Source organism: Saccopteryx leptura, chromosome 1 (assembly GCF_036850995.1).
Source record: "Saccopteryx leptura isolate mSacLep1 chromosome 1, mSacLep1_pri_phased_curated, whole genome shotgun sequence".
NCBI classification, from domain to species: Eukaryota; Metazoa; Chordata; class Mammalia; order Chiroptera; family Emballonuridae; genus Saccopteryx; species Saccopteryx leptura.
In genome coordinates, this window is record NC_089503.1 from 368,375,485 (window position 1) to 368,401,474 (window position 25,990).

General features: G+C 56.9%; 1 protein-coding gene across 1 annotated transcript in view; it reads left to right on the top strand.

Annotated features, from left to right (window-relative positions):
- The window catches only part of TRAM2 (translocation associated membrane protein 2), an 80,643-nt gene extending 54,725 nt beyond the window's left edge, over nucleotides 1-25,918 (top strand). The window contains exons 3-11 of the mRNA XM_066359208.1: nucleotides 5,436-5,545; nucleotides 6,808-6,924; nucleotides 13,415-13,473; nucleotides 14,679-14,763; nucleotides 15,389-15,459; nucleotides 18,024-18,128; nucleotides 18,415-18,558; nucleotides 19,414-19,577; nucleotides 20,757-25,918. Coding sequence (XP_066215305.1) covers nucleotides 5,436-5,545; nucleotides 6,808-6,924; nucleotides 13,415-13,473; nucleotides 14,679-14,763; nucleotides 15,389-15,459; nucleotides 18,024-18,128; nucleotides 18,415-18,558; nucleotides 19,414-19,577; nucleotides 20,757-20,830 — 929 coding nt within the window. The 3' untranslated portion in view covers nucleotides 20,831-25,918. The remainder of the gene's footprint in view (nucleotides 1-5,435; nucleotides 5,546-6,807; nucleotides 6,925-13,414; nucleotides 13,474-14,678; nucleotides 14,764-15,388; nucleotides 15,460-18,023; nucleotides 18,129-18,414; nucleotides 18,559-19,413; nucleotides 19,578-20,756) is intronic.
- The last annotated feature ends 72 nt before the right edge of the window (nucleotides 25,919-25,990 follow it).

A 25,990-nucleotide genomic window follows, 5' to 3' on the forward strand; every position in this document is an offset into this window, starting at 1 on the left:
ATGCATTATGTATTTTCCGATGGCTTTAGGCGACCCCGCTGGGGTCGCGACCCACAGGTTGAGAACCGCGGTCCTAGATGCACCTCTATATAGGGCACATTGACATCTTCCATGGGGGTGGCGCAGGTTGGCAAGGTGTCAGGGGACATCCAGGCTGGGGAGTGCAAACTGCTGGCCTGTGGTCAGAGTTGGCTTCAGACGTGTTTTCTTTGGCCAGTTTGGTGTTGGCCCATAAAGTGTTTTAAAATTCTTGAATTAGTCACCAATATTTTTAAATCTTTCTCTTTGCTTTTGAAATATCGGGAATCGGGCCACACCGGCGGCACCCACCGTTGGCTGAGAAGCTCCTTCCTTGCACCTTCCTTCACCCCCTGGGGATACACGCTCTGTAGTTTTCCGCAGTCGCCGCTCCTCTGTAGTGTGTGCCTAACATCGAGATTGTCGGTCGCCACTTATCTTAGTTTTAACTGTTGTTTTAGTTTTAGTAAGGTGGAAGGAAAGTGGGTGTCTCTAAAATGTATTTCTCCAGGTGGAATTGAGAGAGAGAGCAAGAGGGGGATCCATTGAAGGGAAAACACGTGGAGAGTCTGCTCTGGAGGTGAAGCTGTCCCTGTTGAATGCGGCGACCCCGTGTGGAAGGCTTTCCCTCCAGACACCTGGACCACTTTGCTCATTTGTGTCACCCGCTTGGTCTCTGTAGGCATTGTGCTGTGACTTGTGACCAGAATCACCTCTCTGGTCTAATAGCTCAGAGACATGCTGACACTTTCTCTTGTAAAACATGATGACAGGGTACCACCAAACTATTGCTGTTCTATTTGAGAACTCCTTTGAGACGGGGGCAGTGCTGAAAGAGCAGGAGCTGGAACTTGGGTAGGATGGGGATTTTTATAAGACTTAGTGAGCAACCAAAAATTACAAAAAAAAAAAAAAAACCACATCAATTTTGTTTACAGCCTCCTAGAAGAACACGAAGTTCCATCGCCGTCATTCTATAGAGAACAGACAGGATCAAACCAATGTACTTTCTTGCTCTGGCCGGAAGGGAGACAGCGCATGGGGGAGACGCAGAGACAACGTGTAGGAATCAGAGCACAGCTCTGGGGGGGTGTCTGGGATGCTGCCTGTTAGGACCGTAGGAGAGGGAGCTCGGGAATGGCTGCTTATCAGCAAGGATTGGGGGCCTGGGGATGGCAGGAGGGGGTCAGGTTGGTCCAAAGTAGCTTTTGGACACTGGGCAACCTGAGACATGGCCCGTGTCCCTTAACTCTCCGAATGCTGTTTCTTCATCTGCTTTCTTTGCTTATCTCATGGGGTGGTTCTGAGGAGCAAGCAAGACAGCACACGTTGAAGACTTGTGAAACGCGGAGGGCTGCAGATGGCAGATGAGATTGCAGAGGGAACTCGAGAACCATGCCCCGCAGCCAGCCAGTCCGCCAGCTGGTTCTGGGGATCCCACCACCCACATCTCCGCTAAAGGATCTTCTCTCCACTGTCCAGCGCAGGGCGCCCCCGCCACCCCCTGGCCTAGGACCCCTGCAGGTGCCTCTAACTGCTCTCCCTGCCTCTCTGACCCATTCAGCATCACACAGCGAAAGGGGGTCGTTCTAGAGACGGGTGTGACTAACATCGCCCAGCAGCTTGCCATGGCCTTTCCGACACTTTGCCGTGACCCGTCAGGCGCCCTTGGTCGCATGGCCCTGCACGCTGCAGCCTCACTCCGTGCCTCAGTCCCCTGCCCTCCCCAGCTCTCTCCCCTGCCTTCCTCGCTTCCCGGGCCCCCCTCCACCGCCCTCCCGGCCGCTTCTGCTCCTGGTTACTTCCCCTCCGCCTCCACTCCATGTCAGAGCACTCGTCCCATCTGGCGGCTGGTGTTTGTTTTGCATTGCGGTGAAATACGCATAATATAAAACTTACAGTCTTTACCATTTCTAAGTGTCCAGTTCGGTCGTGATAAGTACATTCACATTGTTGGGCAGCCAGTCTTGCAAGACTGAAATTTCGTACCCATTATATATCAGTTCTGCATCCTGCATTCCCAGCCTCTGGTAACTGCGGCTCCACTGCCTGTCTCTGTGAGTGTGACTGCCCGAGGCAGCTGCAGCCTGACAGCCGGTGTCTTTCTCTGGCTGGCTTATTTTATTTAGCATAGCTTCCTCTAGCTTCATCCACGTTGTCATATGTGACCGGGTTTTCTTCCTTTTTAAGGCTGAATAATATTCTATGTGTTTACCATGTTTTCCCCTAGAAGACATTTGGGTGTGTTACCATTGGACTGTTGTGAATAATGCCGCCATGAACATGGGTGTACAACTATTTCTTCAAGATCCCGCTTTGAGTCTATATCCATAAGTGGAATTGCTAGATCATATGGTAGTTGTATTTTTTTTTTTTTTGTATTTTTCTGAAGTTGGAAACGGGGAGGCAGTCAGACAGACTCCCGCATGCGCCCGACCGGGATCCACCCAGCATGCTCACCAGGGGGCGATGCTCTGTTGCAACCAGAGCCAGTCTAGCACCTGAGGCAGAGGCCATGGAGCCATCCTCAGCGCCTGGGCCAACTTTGCTCCAGTGGAGCCTTGGCTGCGGGAGGGGAAGAGAGAGACAGAGAGGAAGGAGAGGGAGAGGGTTGGAGAAGCAGATGGGCACTTCTCCTGTGTGCCCTGGCCAGAAATCGAACCCTGGACTCCCGCACGCCAGGCCGACGCTCTACCACTGAGCCAACCAGCCAGGGCCGGTAGTTCTATTTTTAATTTGAGGAGCCACCATGCTGTTTTACACAATCACTGTATCATTTTATATTCCCACATACAATGCACAAAGATTCTAATTTGTACATATCTTTGCCAACACTTGTTATTTTCTGTTTTTATTCGTCCCCAAATTGTAGCTGTTCTGAAGCGCCTGAGGTGGTGTCTCACTGTGGTTTCAGTTTGTATTTCCATAGTGATAGTGATGTGGAAGGCCTCTTCATGTGACTGTAGGCCATCGGCATGTCTTTGGAGAAATACCTGTTCAAGGCCGTTGCCATCTTCTGAAGTAGTTGCTAGTTTTTGTTGTTGTAGAGTTCTTTGGCCTCTGGTTTTTCAGTATAGGAGAATTTGATATGTACCCAGTAAACTCCAGACGGGTGTGCCCACCTTGTTCATTGCCACCCCCTCCATGCCCAGCATGGAGCCTTGGACATGGCTTATTGGTTGATGCTCAAACATATGGGTAGCTCTCAACAGCGAAGAAAAAAAAGAATGTATTGATTCATACATTCTTTCTTCTTTCAAGGAGGATTTAAGGCTGTGGTCACACCTCTTTGGGACCATGGCACTTGGGGTGAAGAGTGGCAGGTGACTAGGCTTTAATATGGACACTCGAAAGTCCTGACGGGTGTGATTTCCCTGCTTTTGGACTGTGCTAAGGGTTGGTTCAGTGCAACTCCCAGTTTGCTAATAATGCTGGTCTGATGATGAAACTGCATGTGTTCAGTAACTTTATAGTTTCAGAATAGCCACCATCTAATTAGTGCCTTTTGATCCTCCCGCTGAAGAAGGCAGAGAAAATGCCGTCAGAGCTTCCCACGTGGGCCAGAGAGGGGAGGCCGAGTCCCACACCACCTCTCCGCCTCCATCAGGGTCTCTTCCTCCTGTCCTCAGGGCCTGCCTCCCCCTCCCAGACCTCAGCCCCTTCGGAGGGTCCGTTACCTGCTCTTCCCTGACAGCCCTCTCCCTCCTTCCTGTCTCTTCTCCTGTCCTTGTAATGCCTCACCTGGATCACGTGACCGCTTCCTCACTGGTGTCTTCACCTCCAAGCACGATGCCGTTCGCTGCATCCCCAGTAAACTTCCCCAAACCCCAATTTTGCCATTTGCCTATTGAATTTGAATTTTTGGATGTTTCCATGTAGCCGTCAGGATAAAGTCTGTACCCTTTCGCGTGGCATCTGGGCCGTTCATAGTAACCTCATCACCTGCCACAGCTGTCGCCCCCAGTCCAGCCTCGTTCCCTGCACCCTTTGCCAGTGCCGCCGCCTCTGCCTAGGATGTCCCCTCCCCACCGGCCCCCCCACTCCTGCCTGTTCCTGGGCTTCCTGTCCACCCTGACCTGCTCCCTCACCTCCTCCATCCTCGCCTGCCTTGGCTCCTGTGTGGCTGTCTGCCACAGTGCCACGTGCCTGTCTTTAGGTAACGGCACACTTGCTCATCAGTGTCCCTGCGGGTCTGTGCGCTCTGAAGCTGGGGCAGCGTCTTTGGTCCACGTTTCAGCAGCCAGCCCAGTGCCTCTCACAGCACGAGGCTTTGTGGAAAGGAGGAGGGAGAGGAAAAGGGAATGTCTGATTTCAGAGTTCACATCCTTGCCATCCCCTCACGCCTGCCCACGGTCACAGTCTTCCTGTTCAGGGCGGTGGAGCTGTGGGTTGACTCTCAAAGTGACCTAGTCAGCGCTCCTTTGTTCCCGGGCTGCCCTGAAGCCCACCTGCTTCTGGTGACTACATCCCAGCAAAGAGATGACGCATGCGTGACTGGGGGGGGCGGGCAGCACAGCTGGGAAGGTGGCCCAAGGGACGGCTGGCGGGAGGGGTTCACGGAGCAGCCACGGTCCAGGCCCAACCTCGCAAACTCCTGCAACCTGTTACAACCTGCGGGTGTAAATCCTCTCTCCACGGGGAAGGGGACTACTAGCCAAAGTTTGCAAAACTTACACATCTGGGATTTTAATTGATTACTATTAAAATGTTTAATAAACTACCATTTATTGCAGGCTTACCGAGGTCACAGACACTGTGATAAGCACCTTGCTTTACGAAATACCTGATTGTATTCTCACAGTAATGTACATTCTCTCAATATCAACAACAAAAATAATAGCAAATACATATATGTAGAAGTTACTTTGCCCCAGACATTATTCTAAGCACTTTGTGTTTATTGTCACCTAATTCTCACAATAACCTTACGGTATAGAAACTGCCGTTATCCTCATTGTACAGATGAGGAAACTGAGGCACAGAAAGATGACACATTAGAGGCTCCCCAGAGACACACTCTCAGCCCCTGCGCTTTGCTCCCTTGATGAAGTGTCGCTGCGTTTCCCAGGGGAGGAGACTGCAGCTCAGAGAGGTCGGTCTGTCTCCGTTCACACAGCCAGGGAGTGATCGAGATTGGTTGTCTCCAGCCCCTGGCTGTGACCACTCTGCTCTCCTGCCCAGGCTCAGGAGATGGAGCCTTCACAAATTGGGGTGTGCTGGGTTCTCCTCGGCCCTCTCCATGGGCACTCTTCAAGAGTCAAGGCCAAAGGGGGGATTCTGGGGCAGACGCTCTTCCGCGTCTACAGTGTGCTGTGAAAGGACGGCCGTGGTGGCAGCTCCTGCTCCGCTCCCCTTTCCTCTGGGCCCCGGCGTCTCCCACCCCGGGGGTGCTGACGGCGCTCTCCTTACCTCCTCAGACAGCGAGACCGTGCACTACCACTACGGGCCCAAGGACCTGGTCACAATCCTGTTCTACATCTTCATCACCATCATCTTGCACGCTGTGGTTCAGGAGTACATTTTAGACGTAAGTGACATGTCTAGATCCCGACATAAGAAACTGGGGCAATGCCTTGGGTTGCAGGAGCTCTGAACCTCTTCACCCCTAATTTTCGTGCCCCAGATGGTCCTCCTGACTGGATGTCTCGCACCACACTTCGGTCTCTGACCCTCTCTTTAGGCAGCACACGAGACAGCAGTCTTTATTGCCCCTAGCGAGCTGCCTGAAAGTGACAGGACAGTATCCGTATGGTCTGTCATACATAGTTTGTTTGGGGGGTGTTCTTTTTGTTTTGTTTGTTTTGTTTTAGCACGTGTGTACATATGAGAGAGAGAGAGAGAGAGAGAGAGAGATGGGAAGGAGAGAGATGAGAAGCATCAACTTAGTAGTGGTACTTTATTCATTGATTGCTTTCTCATATGTGCCTTGACGGGGGGGGGGGGGGGGCTCCAGCCAAGGCAGTGACCCTGAGGTCATGTCTATGACCCCATGCTCAAGCCGGCAACCCCGCACTCAAGCTGGTGAGCCCATGCTCAAACCGGATGAGCCTGTACTCAAGCCAGCGACCTCAGGGTTTTAAACCTGGGTCCTCAGCATCCCAAGCCAACACTCTGTCCACTGCGCCACTGCCTGGTCGGGCAGGGGGTGTTTTCTTTTTTTTTTTTTTTTTTTTTTTTTTTTCCATTTTTCTGAAGCTGGAAACAGGGAGAGACAGTCAGACAGACTCCCGCATGCGCCCGACCGGGATCCACCCGGCACGCCCACCATGGGGCGGTGCTCTGCCCACCAGGGGGCGATGCTCTGCCCATCCTGGGTGTCGCCATATTGCGACCAGAGCCACTCTAGCGCCTGGGGCAGAGGCCGAGGAGCCATCCCCAGCGCCCGGGCCATCTTTGCTCCAATGGAGCCTTGGCTGCGGGAGGGGAAGAGAGAGACAGAGAGGAAAGCGCGGCGGAGGGGTGGAGAAGCAAATGGGCGCTTCTCCTGTGTGCCCTGGCCGGGAATCGAACCCGGGTCCTCCGCACGCTAGGCCGACGCTCTACCGCTGAGCCAACCGGCCAGGGCAGGGGGTGTTTTCTTTACATCTAGGCTGAGGACATTAATCTTGCTTTCTCCAAATGCTTGCTTTAGGCTAAGCACTGTATGCACACAGTAGGCTTACACTATATAACTTAGATTACGACTGGCTTCAAACTGGAGCCTTTTTTGTGCAAAGAAGCAGGAGTTTGAAACCTGTCCGTTACCAATGCACTTGTATATTAACATGTAGGATTCTCTTTATTCTTTAGAAAATCAGCAAACGGCTTCATCTCTCTAAGGTCAAACACAGCAAGTTCAACGAGTCTGGACAGCTGGTGGTCTTTCATCTCAGCTCGGTGATATGGTGCTTCTACGTGGTGGTGACGGTGAGTGGTCCTCGCCGCGCTTCTTGGGTTGCTGATAAGATAACTGCGAAGGGCTCAGGGAAGGAAAAGAGGAATGAGTGGTGTGGAAATTTGGGGCCATTTCTTAGAACTGAAGCTAATTTTACATCCTCACAGTATTGTGAAAGAGAGGCCAAATGATATAAATGCCGATTTATAGCTGGAGTCTTCTTGTCAAAAAATAAACACTTGTTAATAGTTACCGTGTGAGGTTTCAATAATGGTACTGGATATCTGGATAGCCCCGTATCATTTTACAGGGCCCTCATGCAAACACTAGCCCAGGAGACAGGTTCCTGTTCATTCGGGGGTCCCTAATCGCGCTATGGATTGTAGAAAGCCAAGCTCAAGTTTTACAGAGTGCCCACGGTCACGTGCTTCCAGAGTAGCGAGGATGGGGCTTGGCCTCGGGGGCTGGTTCTAGGCCCAGCGCACTTTCTGTTTAACTGCATTGGCTCCTGCAAGCAGGGCCCGCATCCCCCGGACTGCTCATCGAATCCTGTGAGAGTCAATGCCATTCCCGCAAAGGCCTGGTGGGCCAGACGAGTTACCTGCCTCCCCATTGCTACACAATAGGACTCTTATTTCAAGCAACCTTTGATACAGCAGAATTCCTTCGAACAAAGGAATGTGGACAGTCCTTTGGGGTTCACTGTAACAAGACCCATCCTGTCCTGCTAGGAAGTGCTTCATTAGTATACCCCCACCCCACCTCACCAGCCTGGAGCACCACCTGTCTGTAACCTGGTCTCTTTTTCAGGAGCTAGAATTGTCCAGTGAGAAATCCAGGCCTGGGATTGGGGAATTCAGCAGCCCTGTGACCTTTTAGAGATTTCCTTTGCTGACTCCCCTTTCCTCTTCTTCCTTCAGTGACAGTGACGAACTTTCACATCCTAAGTGGCTCTCTTCCTCCAGACATGAACGCCCAGTTCACATTCTCAAAGAAGTCAACATGTTTTTTCTACATCGCTTTTATTTCCATGGTCATGTAGTCACAGAACAGCTGTCCTTAACAGGACACTGAGAATTTTAAATGCGGGAACTGCCCTGGCCAGTTGGCTCAGTGGTAGAGCGTCGGCCTGGCGTGCAGGAGTCCCGGGTTTGATTCCTGGCCAGGGCACACAGGAGAAGCGCCCATCTGCTTCTCCACCCCTCCCCCTCTCCTTCCTCTCTGTCTCTCTCTTCCCCTCCCGCAGCCGAGGCTCCATTGGAGCAAAGTTGGTGCGGGCACTGAGGATGGCTCTGTGGCCTCTGCCTCAGGCGCTAGAATGGCTCTGGTTGCAACAGAGCTCCGGAGGCCCCACACGGGCAGAGTATCGCCCCCTGGTGGGCATATGGGGTGGATCCTGGTCGGGCACATGCAGGAGTCCGTCTGACTGCCTCCCCATTTCTGGCTTTGGAAAAATACAAAAAAAAAAAAAAAAAAATGCGGGAACTAAGACTTCTGTTCTCCCAAGCAGGGCGGCCATGTTACTTTGTCCCCCGGACAGACTTCCAGGAGGTTGTGTGAGTAGCGCCCCCTGCTGTTGCGCAGCACACATCTGGCCCTAGGAAGTCTGGATCCTTCTGGGTTTCAGGCCTCTCCCCAGCGGTTGGTGTTTGGCTTGTGTCTCTGGAGAGCCCGGGCTGCCATGTGGGGCCACATAGAGCGGGTGTTTCAGCAGAAGCATTGCCTCATCCCAGAATGAATCACTGTTACCCTCTCTACCTCACCCTCAGACGTCCCACACAGCTGTGACACATCCAGACCAGATTGGAGGCTGACAGCCAAGTGACTTAACACCCCTTCCCGAGTGTGAACCGCTCAGCGGCTCCCTTCGTCTTTGCTTCTCCCAGCCTTCAAGGGCTTGAAAATGATGATGCCAATTAGTCTGGGAGTACGTAACACTTTGGGGGGGAAGCTGGTAACCGGCTTTTATTGTGGTGACAGCCCGTGCCCCAGTCAGCATCTTCCACAGGAAATGGAGGCCAAGGGGACCCTGGAAAGCTGCAGGACTGCACCCGCTGACACGGTGTGGCTCCTGGCCCGCCCCCCCATCTGTGCCCTGCTGCGCGGGATGGGTGGCTGAGAAGAGGGGGCGGCTTTGTAAAAGGAGTGAGAAGCAGCCAGGTTTTTTTTCTTTTCTTTTTTTTTTATCATTTTTTTTATATTACGAGGCACATTTTCCTTGACTCTTCTCTCTCGCCCTCCATGGTCGGGTCATCAGCAGGTGTTGCCCACCCTCCCTGCACAACATACAGGGGTCCTGGCACCTGCTTTCCACCCCCCCCCCCTCCAGTGGTTCCATGGGGGGCGGTGCCCCAGGGCACATCTGTCACTGTGCTGCCAGTGTCTGGTGGGTAGAGGTCAGGGATGCTGCTGGACGCCCTGCAGCCCCGACAACAGAGCCTCCCCGGTCCCAGGTGTCATTACTGCCAAGGAGCCCCGAGCTGTAGTCAAGGAGCCCCGAGCTGTAGTCCAGGCCACCGGCAGGTCTTGTCTGGGTCGCGGAACGTCTTCCTTCTGGAAGGAGGCTGTCGTCACTCCTGCACCCTCCCACCCAGCCCATGTTCTGCTCAGCCACACAGATCCTTCCAGAACGGAAATCAAGTCATGCATTATTCTGCTGAAAAACCCGTCCCACTTGCAGCGAAACCGTCTTCTCCCCGACTCCTGTGCGCTGGACCCAGCCGGCCTGGCCATCTGGCCTCACGGGCCCCGCCCTGCCCCAGTGGCCCCGCCCTGCCCCTGCGGCCCCGCCCTGCCCCGGCGGCCCCGCCCTGCCCTGGCAGCCCCGCCCTGCCCCGCTGGCCCCGCCCTGCCCCCCGGAAGCCCCGCCCTGCCCCGGGCTGCCCCAGCTCCCCGGCACTCCTGCCTCCCTCCTGGGCTTTGACCTCCCACAGCCGGCTCCTTTTTGCTATCCAAGTCTCCACCTAAATGTCACCTCCTCGGAGACCCCCCCATTTGTATTTTCTGTACTGTGCCGTGGCTGTGGGGTCTTTCCTGTTCATGTGCGTATTCTCTGCTCTCTGTCTCTCCCACTAGACCCTGAGCTGCTCACCGAGTATTCGTTATGCGAATGAATGAGCTATAGTGCATCTTCTTGCTCCAACTTTCAACAGTTTTAAGTAATGGATCGTTTTTATAAACATCATAGATGATCGTATTTTAAAAAGTAAGCAATACAGAAAAGCTGGGGAAAAAAAAAGGCAAAAATTTACCCCCAACCCCTACCTTCAGAAATTACTCATTTTATTTGGGTGTTTGATTCAGCCATTTCTCTACATTTGTAAAAGCAGAGTGATGGGAGTGTGGCTGCACCACCCCACAATTTTATAAGAATGTCAACTTCTGATTTTTAATTTACCTTTGGGCTATTTATTGGTCAGGACAAAACACATAAACACACACACACACACACTCTCTCTCTCTCTCTCTCCTGAGGAAAGCAGGGTGGGTGGACATTTGGTCCCTACCTGACTTCCTTGGAATGCCTTACTTCTTATTTTAAAACCCCCAGTCCAGTGCTCAGTGAGAACCTGCTAGAGGGGACACCTGTAACGCTGGAGCTTGGGCCAGGGCTGACCTCTGCTGGGGGCTCTTCACTGAGAGGAGCACTTTAGTACGGAGGACCCGTGTTAGGAGGTATGTCTTACAAGTCAGTAACCGGCTGTGTTATGACTGGATTGCGCTGTTTCTCTGGCTCTTTCGGTTCTTTTTATTTGTGCACCGAAAAGGATGGCTGCGGGGGAGGGGGGAGGGGGGAGGTCCCAGCGGCTCAGGCCTCGCTTAGCTCTTGGGTCCATTTGTAGAACCAGGAGAGGACAAAGGACTGCAGAAGCGCTTCCCGGACCTGTGCCGGTGCCTGTTGGTGGGTGGGGTTCGGGGTGGGTTACGGGTGCCCCCAGTGCCCCGCTCGGAGCCCCGGGCTCTCGGGCACTAGGCAGGCCTGAGCTCTGAGGGTGCTGGGCCCGGGCCCCCTCAGCCAGCTGCCTGGCCCGAGCTCTGGAAAAGGCTGTTTCGAGGCGGTGAGTCATCTGTCCTCTGGCTCCCCTGCGCTCCTCCCCCACCCTCCTGCTCAGTCCCTGAGGACTGGACGTTTGCAAGCAGGCAGCATTTTTCTTTGCTCGTTGGCTTCAAAGTTCTGACCTCCTGGTCTCCTAAGTAGAGGGGCCAAGCTGAGGAGGGTTCCTGTTTAAAATCACAGGCTCAGCCGACTTCACCCTCAGTGCTGCCTCTCTTGTCCAGTCCTTTTGGGGTCAGAAACTACTCTCCTGCCTCAATCCCAGAGTGCCATGTCCCTCCTTAAATACATTGCTGCTCCCTCCAGAGAGGAGCGTTCTCCCCTCTGCTTTCTGTGGGATGAGAGAGTGGAAGACTGCGTTTCGTGGTGGCCCAGGTCTGACGTTGCGGTGAAGGCAGGAGTGGATAGCAGCCACGTGGGTTCAGGAAAGCCTTTCTCCCACCCCTATACAGCCCTGGAACCTTCCATCTGTGCCCCGATCTGTGTGTGACCGAGGGAAGAAGGCGGGGGCAGTGAAAAGAGGCAGGAGGGTTTGGGGTGAGACCGGTTCCTTCCCATCTGAGTTCCCATGGCTACCCTGGTGCAGGTGCCTGATTGGACTTGTCAGTTAGGGCATCGGCTGCAGAGGCCCCGGGCTGTGGGGCTGGGGCTGAGGGACATACCCGGAATGTCCCAGGGCAGGCAGTGCCGGAAGGTGGGGCAACGGCCCCTACTTGGAAGTGAGCTGAGGGTCCACTAGGCAGTACCCTCGAGTGCTTCCCAGCACAGCATGTTGGCTGCCTCCTCCCGAGCACTGCTCCCCCCCTGCCCTCAGCCCCCGGGTCAGCACTGGGAGTCTCAGCCTGCTCATCAGAGCCACCAGCTCCATTCATTTTCTGACTCACTAAGGCAGCCGGGCCCAAGGTGGTCAGACCAGGAGGTCGGTGGCCCAGCTCAGCTTGTAGTTGTGGGACTGAAAAACCATCTCGTTTCAGGAGATCCTTCCTGTCTGTTCCTCCATTTCCCTGTGTCTGAAATGAGGTCACACCGATCTGCCCCTCCCCTCCCTTCTCTGCGTGTGGCACCAGCCAGTTCCTGCTCATCATGGACTGTGCTCTCGTGTGTTTTGTGATCTTGGATTATAAACTCACTTGAGTGAGGTTTCATGTCTGAGAGTCCTGTCCATCCTTGGATGAGAGCACGCCCAATGGTATCACTGGCCCACAATCCTGTTAATCCTGCTTTCCGAGCCTGCTGGTTCCTGGGACCACACAGGTGGTATGAATTTGAACTCCAAAGCCATATGAAAGCAAACCTCACGTTATCCATTTTCGAGGGGTAATTTTTGTTTTCATACTCAGCCCAGAGGAAGCAGACATCGTTATCTGTGTTGGTCGTCACACTCTTTCTAGTCTAGTCATGCTCTGAGGGTGGAGCCCTTTAAGGGTCCTTGTTTTACACGTGGGTCTCAGGCTCCACCTGCCAAGGCCCCCTCTTCTGCTCCCAGCTGGGCACCAACACCTGGCCCCACAGCTTCACCTTACTGCTGCGCTTTTAGCTCCCTGCTCCCTTTGGGGTCCCAGGGGTTCCCCCTTTCTTATTGTGAGCTCAACTTTGCATCTAAAAGACTACTTGTTAGCTTTCATCCACCGTTTCTAGATGTTCTGTGAGGGGAAGGTTTTGGGGTTACCGCCCCTACTCTGTGAGAGGCCCTGGGTGCCCGCTCTATCAGAGGCCTGGGTGAGATGCCAGAGGTTTCAGGAAGGGCAAGAAACGGCCGCAGGCCGAAGGCGCCCGCAGAGTAATGGAGGTGGCCCCAGCCGTGACACCGTGGGGTCATTGTCACACTGAGGAGGCCCGCGGGCTGCAGAGTAATGGAGGTGGCCCCAGCCGTGACACCGTGGGGTCAGTGTCACACTGAGGGGGCCTGCGGGGGCCTGCCATTCTTTTCATTCATGGCGGGGTGACAAGCCATATGAGGCGTCCCATTTTTCCAGTGAACGGTGACCCTGGGGTCCCTTTGCTTATTCATTCTACAAGCATCTCCTGAGTGACACATGCCAAGCATAATAGTAGACACCATCACGTACACGTGAACTGGCACATTGATCCTAACGGTGGCTCTGGGAGGGCAGGTACTTTCACTCTCACTTGGCGGACGAGCTGGCTGAAGCTCAGGGACTGACCGGCCCCGGCCCCGGCCCCGGCCCCGGCCCCGGCGCGGAGGCAGCCAGTCAGCGCCAGGTCTGTGTTTGGACGCCGCTCTGCGGCCGCCTCTGTCCCGGCTCCTCCACGGCACAGACGCCGCCGGTGCCCGCAGGCCCCTCACGGAGGGGGCCTTCCTCTCCGCGGTTCCTGCTCTTTCCTCTTTCTGGAAGCTGGGGATGAGGTGCACCGTGACCCCTGGCCCCTGACCCCTGGGCCTGGCCAGGGCTGCGGCAGGTCTTGCAGTCACATCTCTCAATGCTGTCTCTTCTCGCCTCCTACAGGAAGGATATTTAACAAACCCGAGAAGCCTCTGGGAAGACTACCCCCACGTGTACCTCCCGTGAGTATTCTCATGGCTGCGTCTCCAGGGAGGAGCCAGCCGGTACTCTGGCTTCCTCTTCCCAGACTGTGGCCAAAGCAGCACGGAGCCAGCTGGCTGGGCACACTCCTGTCCTGAGCCTGATCGGGCGCAGGCTTGTGGCAGGCAGGCTTGTCTGGGTGCCTCTTCCTCCCAGTCCGCGGTGCTGGAGAACCCCGAAACAGTGTTGTCCGCACTGGCCCCTGTCACGGAGGCGCGGTCCCAGCTCGGGCCGCAGGGAACACCCAGACTACATGGTGTATGAACAGCGGACACTTATTTCTCACAGTCCCGGAGGCTGGAAGTCTGAGATCAAGGTGCCCATAGTCTCCGTGCCCTAGGAGGACCCACTTCCTATCCTTAGACAGCATTTATCTCTCTGGGTCCTTACAAGGCAGGAGTGGAGAGGGAGCTCTCTGGGGCCTGTTCATAAGGACATTGTCCCCACTTACAAGGGCTCTGCCCCGGTGACCAGGTCACCTCCCAAAGGCCCCGGCTCCCAGTACCGTCACTGGGGATGAGGACAGCCACAGAAGGGTTTTGAGGGGACACACATATTTAGTCTGTAGCAGGTCTGAACCACGTGGGACACAGAAGCAGAGCATTTCCACAACATCCTCTGGCTTGTACCTCCTTGGTGACCCACTCACGTCCAGTGCCTGTCTCCCCTCTGACCTGTGGCCGGAGCCCTGCCAGAGGCAGTGTCCCTGTCCTGTCCTGCTCCGATGACACACCGGGAGGGCAGCCGCTGGGCCCTGTGTCTCAGGAGGCCGCTCCTGGCCTTGCCTGAGGCCCTGTGGAGCAGGCAGAGGACTTCAGCTAGTCAGCTCCTCCCTCTGCTGTCGGGCCCATTCACTCGTACACGTGCTCCCGCCACCCCTTCTCCATGGGCGGGCAGTTCTCTAGAATCAGCGCCCTCCTCCGCCCCTTCTCCATGCTGAAGACCCTCCTCTGTGCTCTTCGGACCTTTTTTACCTCTTCCCATAGACTTTCTGTATCCCTCTGAGAGGTCCTGCCTGTGGAGCCGACAGGTGCCCAGGCTCAGGAGCACGGTGCCAGCCAGCTCCCTCTGTCCCTCGCTCCTGGTCGGCCCCCCCCACCCGCCCACAGCCCCCCTCCTGTGCGTGGCGTGCACCGCGGGACATTTCTCTCCATCCCTCCCGTGTGACTCGCTCCCTTGTCTCCAGTTTCCAGGTGAAGTTCTTCTACCTGTGCCAGCTGGCCTACTGGCTGCACGCACTTCCTGAGCTCTACTTCCAGAAGGTACGGAAGGTGAGTACTCCTTCCCCTCCTGACACCGTCCTGTGTTCTCTCCTCCCCCCGCTGGCCCCAGCTGGCCCCTGGCCCCTCCCTGGATTCACAGCACTGGTGGCAATGGGGGTGTGCTGGCCGGTTGACTAAAATGCTGAGTCAGCCCCCGCCGACGTCCCCAGGGGGACCTCCCTGAGCGTTGGCCACCAGCGTCAGTCTCTTGCCTGCTTCCCACACTTGACATGTCTGTGGCTCTGGGGGAAATCTAATTCTCCTCTTCTGGATGGGTGGAGAGGTTTATGCCTTTCCCACAGTCTTTTTTTTTTTTTTTTTTTTTTTAGTAGCTTCCCTCTGATTTCCAGAAGCCCTGTGCCCCAGTCCCTGTCCCTCCCTGTCCCTGTCCCTTCTCTCCACACCCGGCCCCGCCCTCTGACATGGACCTGAAGCTGCTGCCTCGCCCTCAGGCTTTCAGTGGCCTGGTGTGCGGGCCTCTGGTGTGACCACGGGGCAGCCTGTGTCCCGGCAGCCCAGCCCTGCAGCCACGGGGGAGGCGGCCCGGGCCGCCCTCAGCCCTCCAGCTGCCCAGCATCCCTGCGCCTCCCGTCAGGGAGCCAGCACACTCACTGTCGGCTCTCCCCGTTTGCAGGAGGAGATTCCCCGCCAGCTCCAGTACATCTGCCTGTACCTGGTCCACGTAGCCGGAGCGTACCTCCTCAAGTGAGTGAGAGAGAGCGGGCTCCCTGTGTCCGCGCCTCTCCGCACGTGTTCATTCCGTCAGCAGGCGTTGATCCGATGCCTTCTGGGTGCCGAGCACCAGGCTGAGACCTGGGAATGCAGAGAGAGATGATAAAAGGTTCCTTTGTCTTCCGTGGGGCATTCTCAGCGTAGCAGGAGAGACAGTTACACCAGTAGTGTCGTGGGATGCACACTGTACTCTGAGGTGTCATCTGCCAGGGGAACCCAGAAGAGCGCCCACCCCAACCCGAAACAGTTGGGGAAGGCTTCCAGGGCTTTGGGCATTTGGGCTGTGGCTCTGCAGGTGGAAGGAAGCCTGCAGCTGGGCTCCTGCCTCGGGCGTCCGGTGGCAGAAGCTGCCAGAGCTCACAGCCTGGCACCACCCTTTCCCTCTGGTGTGTAACCAAATACAGAATAGTTGCTGCTGGTTGTCCAGAAGTCGGAAGAGTTGCTAGAATGTTTGGCCTTGATTGTCTCTTATGAAAGAGTCATATTGCTGAACAGGGTGTGTCATTGCCGATTTGGGTTTTCTTGAGCGTTACCCGCGCAGTGCAGGAGAACACCTGTACTTCCTCTGGGCTGGCATTTTGCGAGCTTGTGTTGTGTGGCTTCCTGCTAAGCAACACGGAGGTCCTCACAGCAGGCCCCCTGTGAGAGCGATGGGCCCGGGGAGCTCTCAGAGCTAACTGTTCTCCTGTCGGGGCGGCCCAGAGCAGGGAGGACTCCAGCCCGGTTCTGAGAGGCAGAGCCGGTGTGGCGGGCTGCCCTGCTCGTGAGCTGGATGCTCAGGTGTCACATGCAGTAAGGGTCCGAGGAAGCCAGTCTGTGCTGCCACCCCAGCAGTGTGTGATGAGGCCAGGGTGAGAAGGTACAGGCAGGACACGTAGGAGAACTTCCTGCCATTATTGGGCCCCTTCTTCCTCCCAAAGATGTGAGATTTGTTTCTTTCTGCATCTGATGGGTCTCAGGGAAGGACAGGGCAGGTGTCTGCCCGTTTGTAACGAGTCCTGAATTCTCGTTTTGGAATGAGAGTAGGACCAAGTGGGCAGGGGCAGCAGATCCTCCGTAGTCACGCCACCGCGTTCCCAGGGAGGCTGACACCGCTCCAGGGTCCGGCACCGCTCCTGGTCCAGCACCGCTCTGCTCGCTTGCGGGACACAAGCACCTATCCCCTCCAGCCTTGCTCTGGTTTTCCGGAGGGCGTGCGGGGTAAGGGGTGGCCCTCGGCTGCAGGATTTCCCAAGGAGGACAGACCTTTCAAATGCCGAGTGGTGTGGGGGTCTTGTTCTGGTGAAGAGCTTGGATTTTGGAGGCCTTTGCTCACTTGGCACAGACCCGAGCCCTCCTTGGGGGCCGGCGCTGCGCCAGGAGCTGCAGCTGCGCTGGGTAAGGCCGCCCGCCCTCCCGAGGGGTCCGCTCCAGCAGGAGGCAGACCACGGAGGAGGAAGGGAGTCGAGCTGGCCAGGCGGCAGGAGCAGTGAGGAAAAGGAAGCAGGGCGGGTGGCGGCGACATGCGCTGGGCACCTCCGCTGTGGAGAGGGAAGCCTCTCCGAGGGTTGACTCGGGTTGAGGCACAGATGACAGGAGCTCGGGCCGCGGACACGGGGGCGGGAGAGCTGTACAGGCAGCGAGAGCAAGCCAGTGCACAGCCCTGCGGTGGGAGTGGGCATACAGCCCAGGTGGCTGGAGTGCAGAAAAGGAGGTTTGAGACAAGGTCGTGGGCAAGGCCGTAGTGGGCTTTCCAGGCCATGTGCAGACACGGGGGCGTTTTCACATCCTTCTCAGGATCCCGTGACCATTGCAGTTGATTGTGCACATCTTTGGTCTCACTGGGTGGAGTCGGCCGGATCCGTATTTATTAATCCCCCCCCCACACACACACCCACTCACACCAGTGGGAGGGCTCCACGATTTCTCACTGACTTCCTGAGGCCTGCACGTTCCGCAGGATCTGTAATTCCACTTTGCACTTGGACGACAGCTGCCCATCTGCTGCAAACCACCTAAGAAAGTCCGCAGCAGCGTCAAGCCTGGAACGGAGCAGAGGGGATTATAGAGCGAATGCTATTTTTTAAAGACTTCAGTCCACTAGCATAGATTTCTGCGTTGTGTTGAGTTTTTGGCTTCCCTGTGTACCTCTTAGCTGTCTTCACAGACTTGGATAAGGAAAGACGAGACGGTGGGAATCCCTGATTCTCTGTGCAGAGCTCAGCAGCTTGTTCGGAGCACCCGTTCACGTGCTTGGTCCCTGGCCAGGGGATGAACGCGCGGCGCGGAAGGCCACAGAGAGCCTTGGCTGGGGCCGCTGTGGGAGCCGGTAGCGGAGCCGCCCCAGACAGCGCGGGCAGAGGGCCAGGGGGTTCGGTCGTAAGAAAAGCACTTGAGGAGTGATAGCAGAACTGAATGCTGAAGGGTGAGGCGGGGCCAGCTGGGGAAGAGGAGCCGAGAGCAGAGCCCCAGGCAGCGAGCCCCTCTCCTTGCTCCCGGTGGGTCCAGGTGTGTGTGTGTGTGTGGGGGGACTGTGAGGCTCGTCCCTGTCTCCCCAGCCTGAGCCGCCTGGGCCTGATCTTGCTGCTGCTGCAGTACTCAACCGAGTTCCTCTTCCACATGGCGCGACTCTTCTACTTTGCGGACGAGAACAATGAGAAGCTGTGAGTGGGGAGGCGGGGGAGGGGGCGGGGTGTGTGGGGACGCTGGCCTGCCGCAGGTGCAGCGTGCAGGGGGTTCCCCCGATGGGCAGGTCCCCGATGGGTGTCAGCTGCCTCCCTACCTGCAGGCAGCGTCCCGAGGTTCTTATTTTCTTGGAGCCTCTTAGTCTAGATAACTCATCCCTCAGCCACCCTTGAACCTTTTCCCAGCGTGGGGTCACTTCTGGACAAGTGGGTGAAGGTTCCTTCTCGGGCCCTAAAGGCTGAAGTGTTCTGCCTCTGTGAACAGGTTTAATGCCTGGGCTGCTGTCTTTGGGGTCACCCGCCTCTTCATCCTCACCCTCGCTGTGCTGGCCATCGGCTTTGGACTTGCTCGCATGGAAAACCAAGCTTTTGACCCCGAGAAAGGGAACTTCAACACCTTGCTTTGCAGGTGAGTTGGGCAGAAGGGCATGGCAATAAATTGGGGCTCCCTGAGAGCCACCAGCAGCCTCCTGAACTTGGCCCGACTTCTGCAGAAAGGTTGGGAGGCAGCAGACCCCTGAGTGTGCTGTGTGTTGATGTTTATGAAACTCTCTGGACATTGGGCCTAAGGGGAGAAGAGACACCAGCCTTCTCTTTCCACCAACACCATCCTCACTTCCTGGCCCTGGCCCAGGCCCTAGAAGACGAGTCAGGGCCTCAGTCCACACTGGAGGCCCCGTCACCTCCGTGGCGCACAATAGAATAGGTTTTCACCCAGCCTATCGGTGATCATCACAGCTAGGCTTGGACTCTGTATAGCCGTGTTTTCAGCTGGTTGGCCGGTGGCCTCCCATAGCCGCTGGGAAGCCGCTGCGTTTCCACGGGTCTCTGTGGCTGGGAGGATGTGTGACTGCTCCAGGTGCTACATCTTTTATGCGCCACACCGGATGAGAAGCCGCTCTAGAATTGTTCCCGCTATATCGTAGTTCAATTCATTTGAATTCTTCTAGTATGTATGATGCTGACATGGGCCGTGTGCTGTGCTGTGGGTATGGAAGAGCCAGGCCGTGGGGCCCAGCCGGGCACAGGGACAGTGTGACCGTGGAGCTGGGTGTACATCTGTCGCTGCCTCCTTCCGAGTCTCCTGAGCCCTAGGCCCCCGTCAGCACCCCTGAAGCGTGCTAGAGCACAGACGGGCTCCGAACCCCGCGCTCGTCGTCCTGGCGGGTGGCGGGCAGGGGCCTGCTGCGCGGTGGGCGATGGGCCATGGGGGGTCAGGGCTCCTTCCCGCGAGGCCCCTGAGCCCCCGCTCTGCCCTCCGCAGGCTCTGCGTGCTGCTGCTGCTGTGTACCACCCAGGCCTGGCTCATGTGGCGCTTCATCCACTCCCAGCTGCGGCACTGGCGGGAGTACTGGAACGAGCAGAGCGCCAAGCGGAGAGCCCCGGCTGCCCCCAGACTGCCAACCCGGCTCATCAAGAGGGAATCTGGTGAGTGCCAGGCGGCAGGCGGGCGGCGGGGTCTGTCTGGGACGGTGGGAAGGAGCCTGCTGGGCTCCTTGGGCCTTCCCCGACCCGGCCGGCCTGCGGCCCTCTGCCGGGACTCCTTCCCTGAGCCTGGGCTCTCCTCCCGGCAGGGACTGAGTGGCACGTGGCTGGCTACGGCCCGGGACAGGCAGTGGGCGGGGCCGGCCCTGGCTGGGCGGGGCAGGGCATATGGTGGGTGGGGAGCTTGGGCAGGAAACGTGTCCTCGGGGTGGCTTCTGGACCCCGGCCAAGCTCTGCGCCTGTTCTCTGGGCCGCACAGCTGCTCTGTCCTCACCTGCCCTCAGCCCCACTGCGGGCCCCCCCTTCAGCCTCCCAGGCTGTCGGCTCCTCTCCTGCCTTCAGGAATGCCTCCAGATGACGGTGCCAGGTGGGCCGCGGGGGTGGGACACCCACTTCTCTTTTGGGCCTGCCACACTTCAGCAAGCCCCGCCCGCCCCGGGTCCTGGGGCACTGCCAGCCTGCGCTTTCTGCCCCGCCTGGAGGCCCGGCTGCAGCAGGCTGTGTCTGACTCACCTGCCTTTCTCCAGGTGTGGCCTGCTTGCCAAGGGCTCATGTGTGTTAGAGCCACACACGTGTGCAGCTGGGTGTGTCGGGGACCCAGGCCTGCCTGCTTGCCTGGGGTGTGTAGGCAGGGAGCCAGAGGCGGCCCTGGGGTGCCCCTGGACTTAGAGCAAACACAGGGACTGTTTTTGACAACAATAAAAAGATCTTTTTCTGCCCTCAGTTTTCTGCCAGCGGAGTGGGGCATCCGCATAAGGCCTGTCCCGACAGCCACCCCACCTCCTTCCCTCTGTCCTCACCTCCCCGGAGGTGTTGCTGCGTGGGCTGCGGCCGGCAGGGGCCTGAAAAGGACTGAGGGCCCTGGCAAAGCTGAGAGATCTCAGCAGGGACCTGGCCCAGCGGGGTCTGGGGTCATCGCAGCCCCTCTCGTCGAGGATGGTCAGAGACCAGCCCCCTCAGACAGCTCCTGGTAGCCCTGGGGAGCGCGTAGCCCGGGGGCAGCCTGCTGGGTCCCCGTGGCTCATCTTGCGGCCGTGGCCGGGCCAGGCCGCCTGGGTCCCGAACGCCTCTCCTGCTCCAGTCCCAGCAGAAACACCACGCCTGTCTCCCTCTGTCTCCTAGGTTACCACGAAAATGGAGTGGTGAAAGCAGAGAATGGAACCTCCCCACGGACTAAGAAACTCAAGTCTCCTTAAGGCCAAAGTGCTGAGAACAGGAATCCTCTCGTGGGGGTGCCCCACAGGGCAGCGGGGGGCCCAGGCCTCCGTCACTGCCTCCCCTTCCTGCTCGCCACGCTCCACCTCGGACAGCAGGAACCTGTCTTTAAACGGGCTTTTCCTTTCTTACTTCTTGGCTCTTATGCTCATAAACCATTCTCAATAAAACCAAAAATCTTCCTCCTCCTCTTCCTCAAGCCACCTCATCTGCTCAGCTCTGTCCTGTGCTGGGTTTTCTAGAAGCCCAGGTTCTCACAGTGACCTTTCTGCTTTGCCTCCTCTTTCTCGTCCTCTGCGACTGCTTCTTTTCTCTGTTTACTTCTTTTACCAGATTGTGCAATTTTTCTGTGTCTTGATTTTTACCATGAGAGGGAGCTCAGATTGCAGTCCTGGTCGCCCAGCCCCGCATCGGTCCCCAGGACGTGTCGGAGTCGGACGCCGCATGCCGAGGAGCCTGCACCAGGGGCCGGCAGCAGGCCTCCGGGCGGTCCCTGCGTGGACGGACGGGCGAGGGGAAGAGACCGGCTCCCCTGGATCCTGACCTCCGAGGTGCTGATTGACGGACGAGATGTGTGGCTCCGACCCTGCACGCACGGTCTCGAGGCCCAGCAGGGCCGCTGCTCCTCGTCAGCACCACGGCGCTGGGCTTTGGGACCTGGCAGCTCGGTCCAGAAGGATGGCGTTGACTGTGTTGGGCCCCATGACTCGAGACCGCTCGCCAGTGTCTGGTCCTGCATTGGGAAGCAGCCTGCCCTTGTCTGCTGGGGAAGTGCTGGGGACAGGACACGTCCTCCCACGCTCCAGAGCACGAGCGGGGTCGACGGAGCGGCAGGCTCTCCCGGGAAGGCGGTAGCAGCGGAGTCGCCCCAGGCCTGTCTTCTGTGGCCCCAGCTGCACCTGCTTTGTCAGCCATTCACCAGCTTTCAGAACCAAATCCAACAGCCGTCAGACCAGCTGGGCATGTGCTGGTCTAAGCCCCAGACCCAGGCAGCCCTGGGGGGGGGCCTACCCTGCTGCCTGACTTCATCTCTACCCGCCAGCCCCTCCCCACCGCGGGGGTGCCTGTGTCTCTCTCCCCCGGCCTCCCTTGTTGAGTATTCTTTGCAATTGTCCTGTCATCTGCTGATGTTTGTGGAGCACACGTACAGCGTTTTAGGCGGTCTGAGCCAGGCCAGGCCGCGTGGGTGAGCAGCACAGCCATGCTCGGGCTCTGCCCTGCCCCTCCCTAGTCTTCTCCTCCCCTCTCCCCCGTCACGAGGCCTCCCTGTCTCCGTGGGGCCTTGTGAGGACGTCAGCAGAAGAGTTAGGCTTTCAGAGGTCCTGTGCCAGCATGCCCGAGCTCGGTGCTGCAGTGATGGGCTGTTCTCGGTGGGCACAGGAATGTTAGTGTCGTGACAGGCTGGTCCTCTTTCTGACAGCCCTGTGGAAGCCAGGCCTTGGAGTATTCTCCAAGAAGGGGGGACGGGGAACACTCCTTCCCCGCTTCACTTGCATCAGAGATCAATTTTAATTGTCTAGAGACTAAGGGATGCGTTTCCTGACTCCACTGTGGCCCCTCATCTCTGTCAGGATCCGGTGGCTGACAAGGAGGAACTGCCCTTGGTTTCGTCTGATTGCTCTTAGGAAGTGGGTCCGCGTTTTTGAAAAGGGGCATCTTTCCCATCCTTCTCTGACAGCTCTCCGGGCTGCAGAGCAGAACCTTGGTGAAAGGGTGGCCTGGTGGCTGCTGCTGGCAGGGTTGTCCCCAGGCTGCGTCCCGGGCAGTGTGTTTCGGCCCCCTGCAGTTTGCTGCCCCGGGTGAGCCCGTTAAATTGTGGGGTCGTAGCTTCAGCAGACCCACGTGCACTGCGGGCTGGGGCACTGAGCAGCAGCTCGGTCCTGCCCGCTGGTGGCCTCCCTTCTGTGCAAAGGTGGCCTCAGTGTTTGCCCCAGAGACCACACGGGCTCGTGTCCCCTAGGCTGCCTGCGGGCTCCCGTGCCACAGTGCAGCGTCCCCAGGGGCCCAGCAGGCTAGGGCTCTGTTTCCTAAAGCACCGGGTCTGTTCAGAGGTGCTGCTGGGAGAAAACTGGAGGCGTGAGGAGGGCCAGCAGCTCACCAGCCGGGTTCCGGAACCATTTGAGGAAAGACTCGAGTGAGGTCATTTTAGGGGCCTTGTCACCCCACTGGCGTCCCAGGCACACTTCTTTCAGAGTAGAGCTACATCTTTGGCAGGTTGGCACAAAGCGCGTTGCCAGGGGCCAGAACGACCCACTTCCACTTCATCCTGTGAGCTCGTGGGGCTGGCCAGTCCTGACCTGGCCCCTGTGGCTGTTTTCTTCCATCTTAAACAATTTCTCCTGTCCCCAGCATGCAAGCCATCTGTGCAGGCCCATCAGACCCCTCCCCGAGCGAGAGGCCAGCTCAGCACCATCCACAGAGCAGGGCACGTGCTAATCTACCTCAGCAACCACTGCTGTCAGCCTCTCTGACTGGCACCATCGTGGGGGCGCCAGGCCGGTGGCAGTGGCTGGAGAGGGCCGTGGCGGCCGTGTGGGTGGGCCGTGAGGACCCATGCTGCCGACCCCCTCCTTGCAGGCTCGGTGATGGAAACATTGTTTTTACCATCCAGGCTCTGAGCTGCACTATTAATAAGTTACATGTGCTCCTTCTGAAGGTAGGGGACAGTTCTGGGGCGGGGAGAGCAGGCCGAGCCAGGAGGAGAGCCAACCTTGTGTGTTGGGGTCACCAGACTGAAATTGTTGCCGAAAGAACCTTTTCTCTTTCCGTCTGGAGGCAGAACCTACCGACATTTCAGAAGCCACAAGGCACCTGTGCTCCGGGCCGCTCTTGACTGGGACCCCGGCCCCTAGAAACCCCTGATGCCGGGCTGCTGGCTTTCCTGGGGGGCCCCTTCCTCAGTAGTCTTTGACCTTTATTCCACGTGGTGAATGAGAGGTAGGGCCAGAGAGAGCATCCCCTACCGAGATTCCAGGACCGGACCGAGAACCCCGCATCGGAGGCCTTGTTGACGCGAGGGGGCTCCGCGGCCGCGGAAGCTTGGGTGGGGTTTCGTCACAGGCTTCGGCTTCCCCGGCGGTGTCTCCTGGGCGGGGTAGGGGTCAGGACCTAACTCCCTCCCTGCCTGGGGCCTCGTGTCACAGGTGGACAGACTTCCGTTCCTGGTCCCGTAGGCCTCTGTTTAATGGAGCGCGTGGGAGGCGTGGGAGTCAGGACAGCTGAGGGGTCTTGATTCCTGCCCACGGCCTCCAGCTCACGGCCCGTGTGTCTGGAGGAACATTGGGCACGACTAGAGAATTGGGTCATTGTCAGCTGACTTGAAACTTAAATAGAATCCCTCTCTGGCCCATTCCTGGTCCAGTGAGGAAGCCTTTACTGACTTCACCCGCTGTGCTCCCCAAAGGCTGAGAACGCCGTCCTCCTCAGCTGCCGTGTGTCCCCCCAGCCTCCACTCCGTCTTTATAGAGGCGTCAGGCAAGCACGGGGCCACGGGGGCTACCGGCTGTGTGGCCCCGGACTCGGCAGCCTGCGCCAGTTCTGTCCTAGCGGATTCTTACTCTTTGTATAAGAGGTGCCTTACTTGCCGTGTGGCCTTTGGCCTTCCCTGAGCCGCATGGCCAGCCCCCAGCTGCCAGGGCTCTGGGCTTGTGTGTCACGTGCAGCCAAGGACACTGGGCCCCGGTATAGTCACATGTTAAAAAAAAAAAAAAGGGACACAGATTGTGACAGTTTTGCCTCATCTGTCTAAACCTTCTCCGCTCCCCCATTTTGCCGGCGTCTGTGGTGTGTTCTCTGCTTTGTTTCTGCTTTCTCCTTGAGTCAGCTTCAGGCCGATGCAGGCCCTGCGCCTCGTGTCGCTAAGGGAAGGGCGCTCGGAGGCCCAGGAGCGCTAAGCCCCTTTGTGCCTGTGGCCCCGACACAGGCAGCCCTGCTCTTCCAGTGCACCCCACCCCCGATTATAAAGAGAGGTACCCATGCTATAACTTCTAATCTGTTTGCTTCCCATTCAACCCAAAGTGTCTATGACAGCAGTGTTTACTTCCCGGTCACAAGTGCTAACTCCCAGACGCCCGTTGGACAGTGGGTCTAGGTCGGCTGGGGCAGAACTCCTTCGAGCTCCTAATTCAGTGTTACCTGGTGTACGCAGCAGCGCCCCCCCCCCCCCCCCCCCCGCCTTTCCCTCGCTCTTCCGGGTTGTGCAATAACCCTCCCGGCCAGTGGTCGTCCACAGGCCTTGCTGTCCCTTACAACGCCCTGCAGTGGGGAAGGAAAGGGACCCACGGGAGGGACAGTCGTCATCCCCTACAGAAGAAACATTAGCCACTTCCCCTCTGTCGCTGTCATTCTGTGATCCTGGGTGGGTTTCTGTGGCACTAGTTGAACATTGTAGCATCATCTTAGAAGTCCGTATGAATTGAAGAAATCTGTTGAAAAGGAAAGCTATCCTCATGATGGGGCATTAGTAAGATGTCTGGGGATAAGATCTGTTGTGACTCCCGAAGTGTCACCATCGCTGCCTAACGGCACTCTCGAGTCTTGTTCAGGTAGAGAGGAGGGGGACTGTTGTGGGTGTCGGCCACGTGTGTGACAGCCTGTTCACCTGACAGGAGCTGGCTGTGGCTCAGTACACCATCTCCTTGGGCACAGACTCGAGTGTTCATGTGATGAGACTACACCTCATTTTTCTGTTCCTCTTGTTCAATAAACATCTGAAGGATGAGCTGAGGCTGCTGGTGCCCTGAGCAACTCAATGCAAATGTGGACAAAAAGTGTCTTTTTGTTTTTCTGTTTTAGCCTGTTCATGTTATGGACCAAATTTCAACAAGGAACTCAAGGAAAATTTGTACCTGCCGTATTTATGCTCATGTAAAAGGTTTGTTTTTTTTTGGGGGGGGGGGGGTGTCTTTTTACTTTTGGTGAACTTTTTTCAAAATCCTTTTTCCACTGTTTCTGTCTGGTTTGAAAACAAATTACAGTTTTGTATGAATTTTTTAAATGTACATTTTGAAACAAATGATCAGCAAGTATTTTTGAAATAACTGAATAAAAGGCATAGAATTATCAGTTAATTGTCTCTGGTAAAATTCCTTTGATTCCCTTTTGATCTGGATGGTTACCTTTGCTTTTATGTGAAAAAAAGT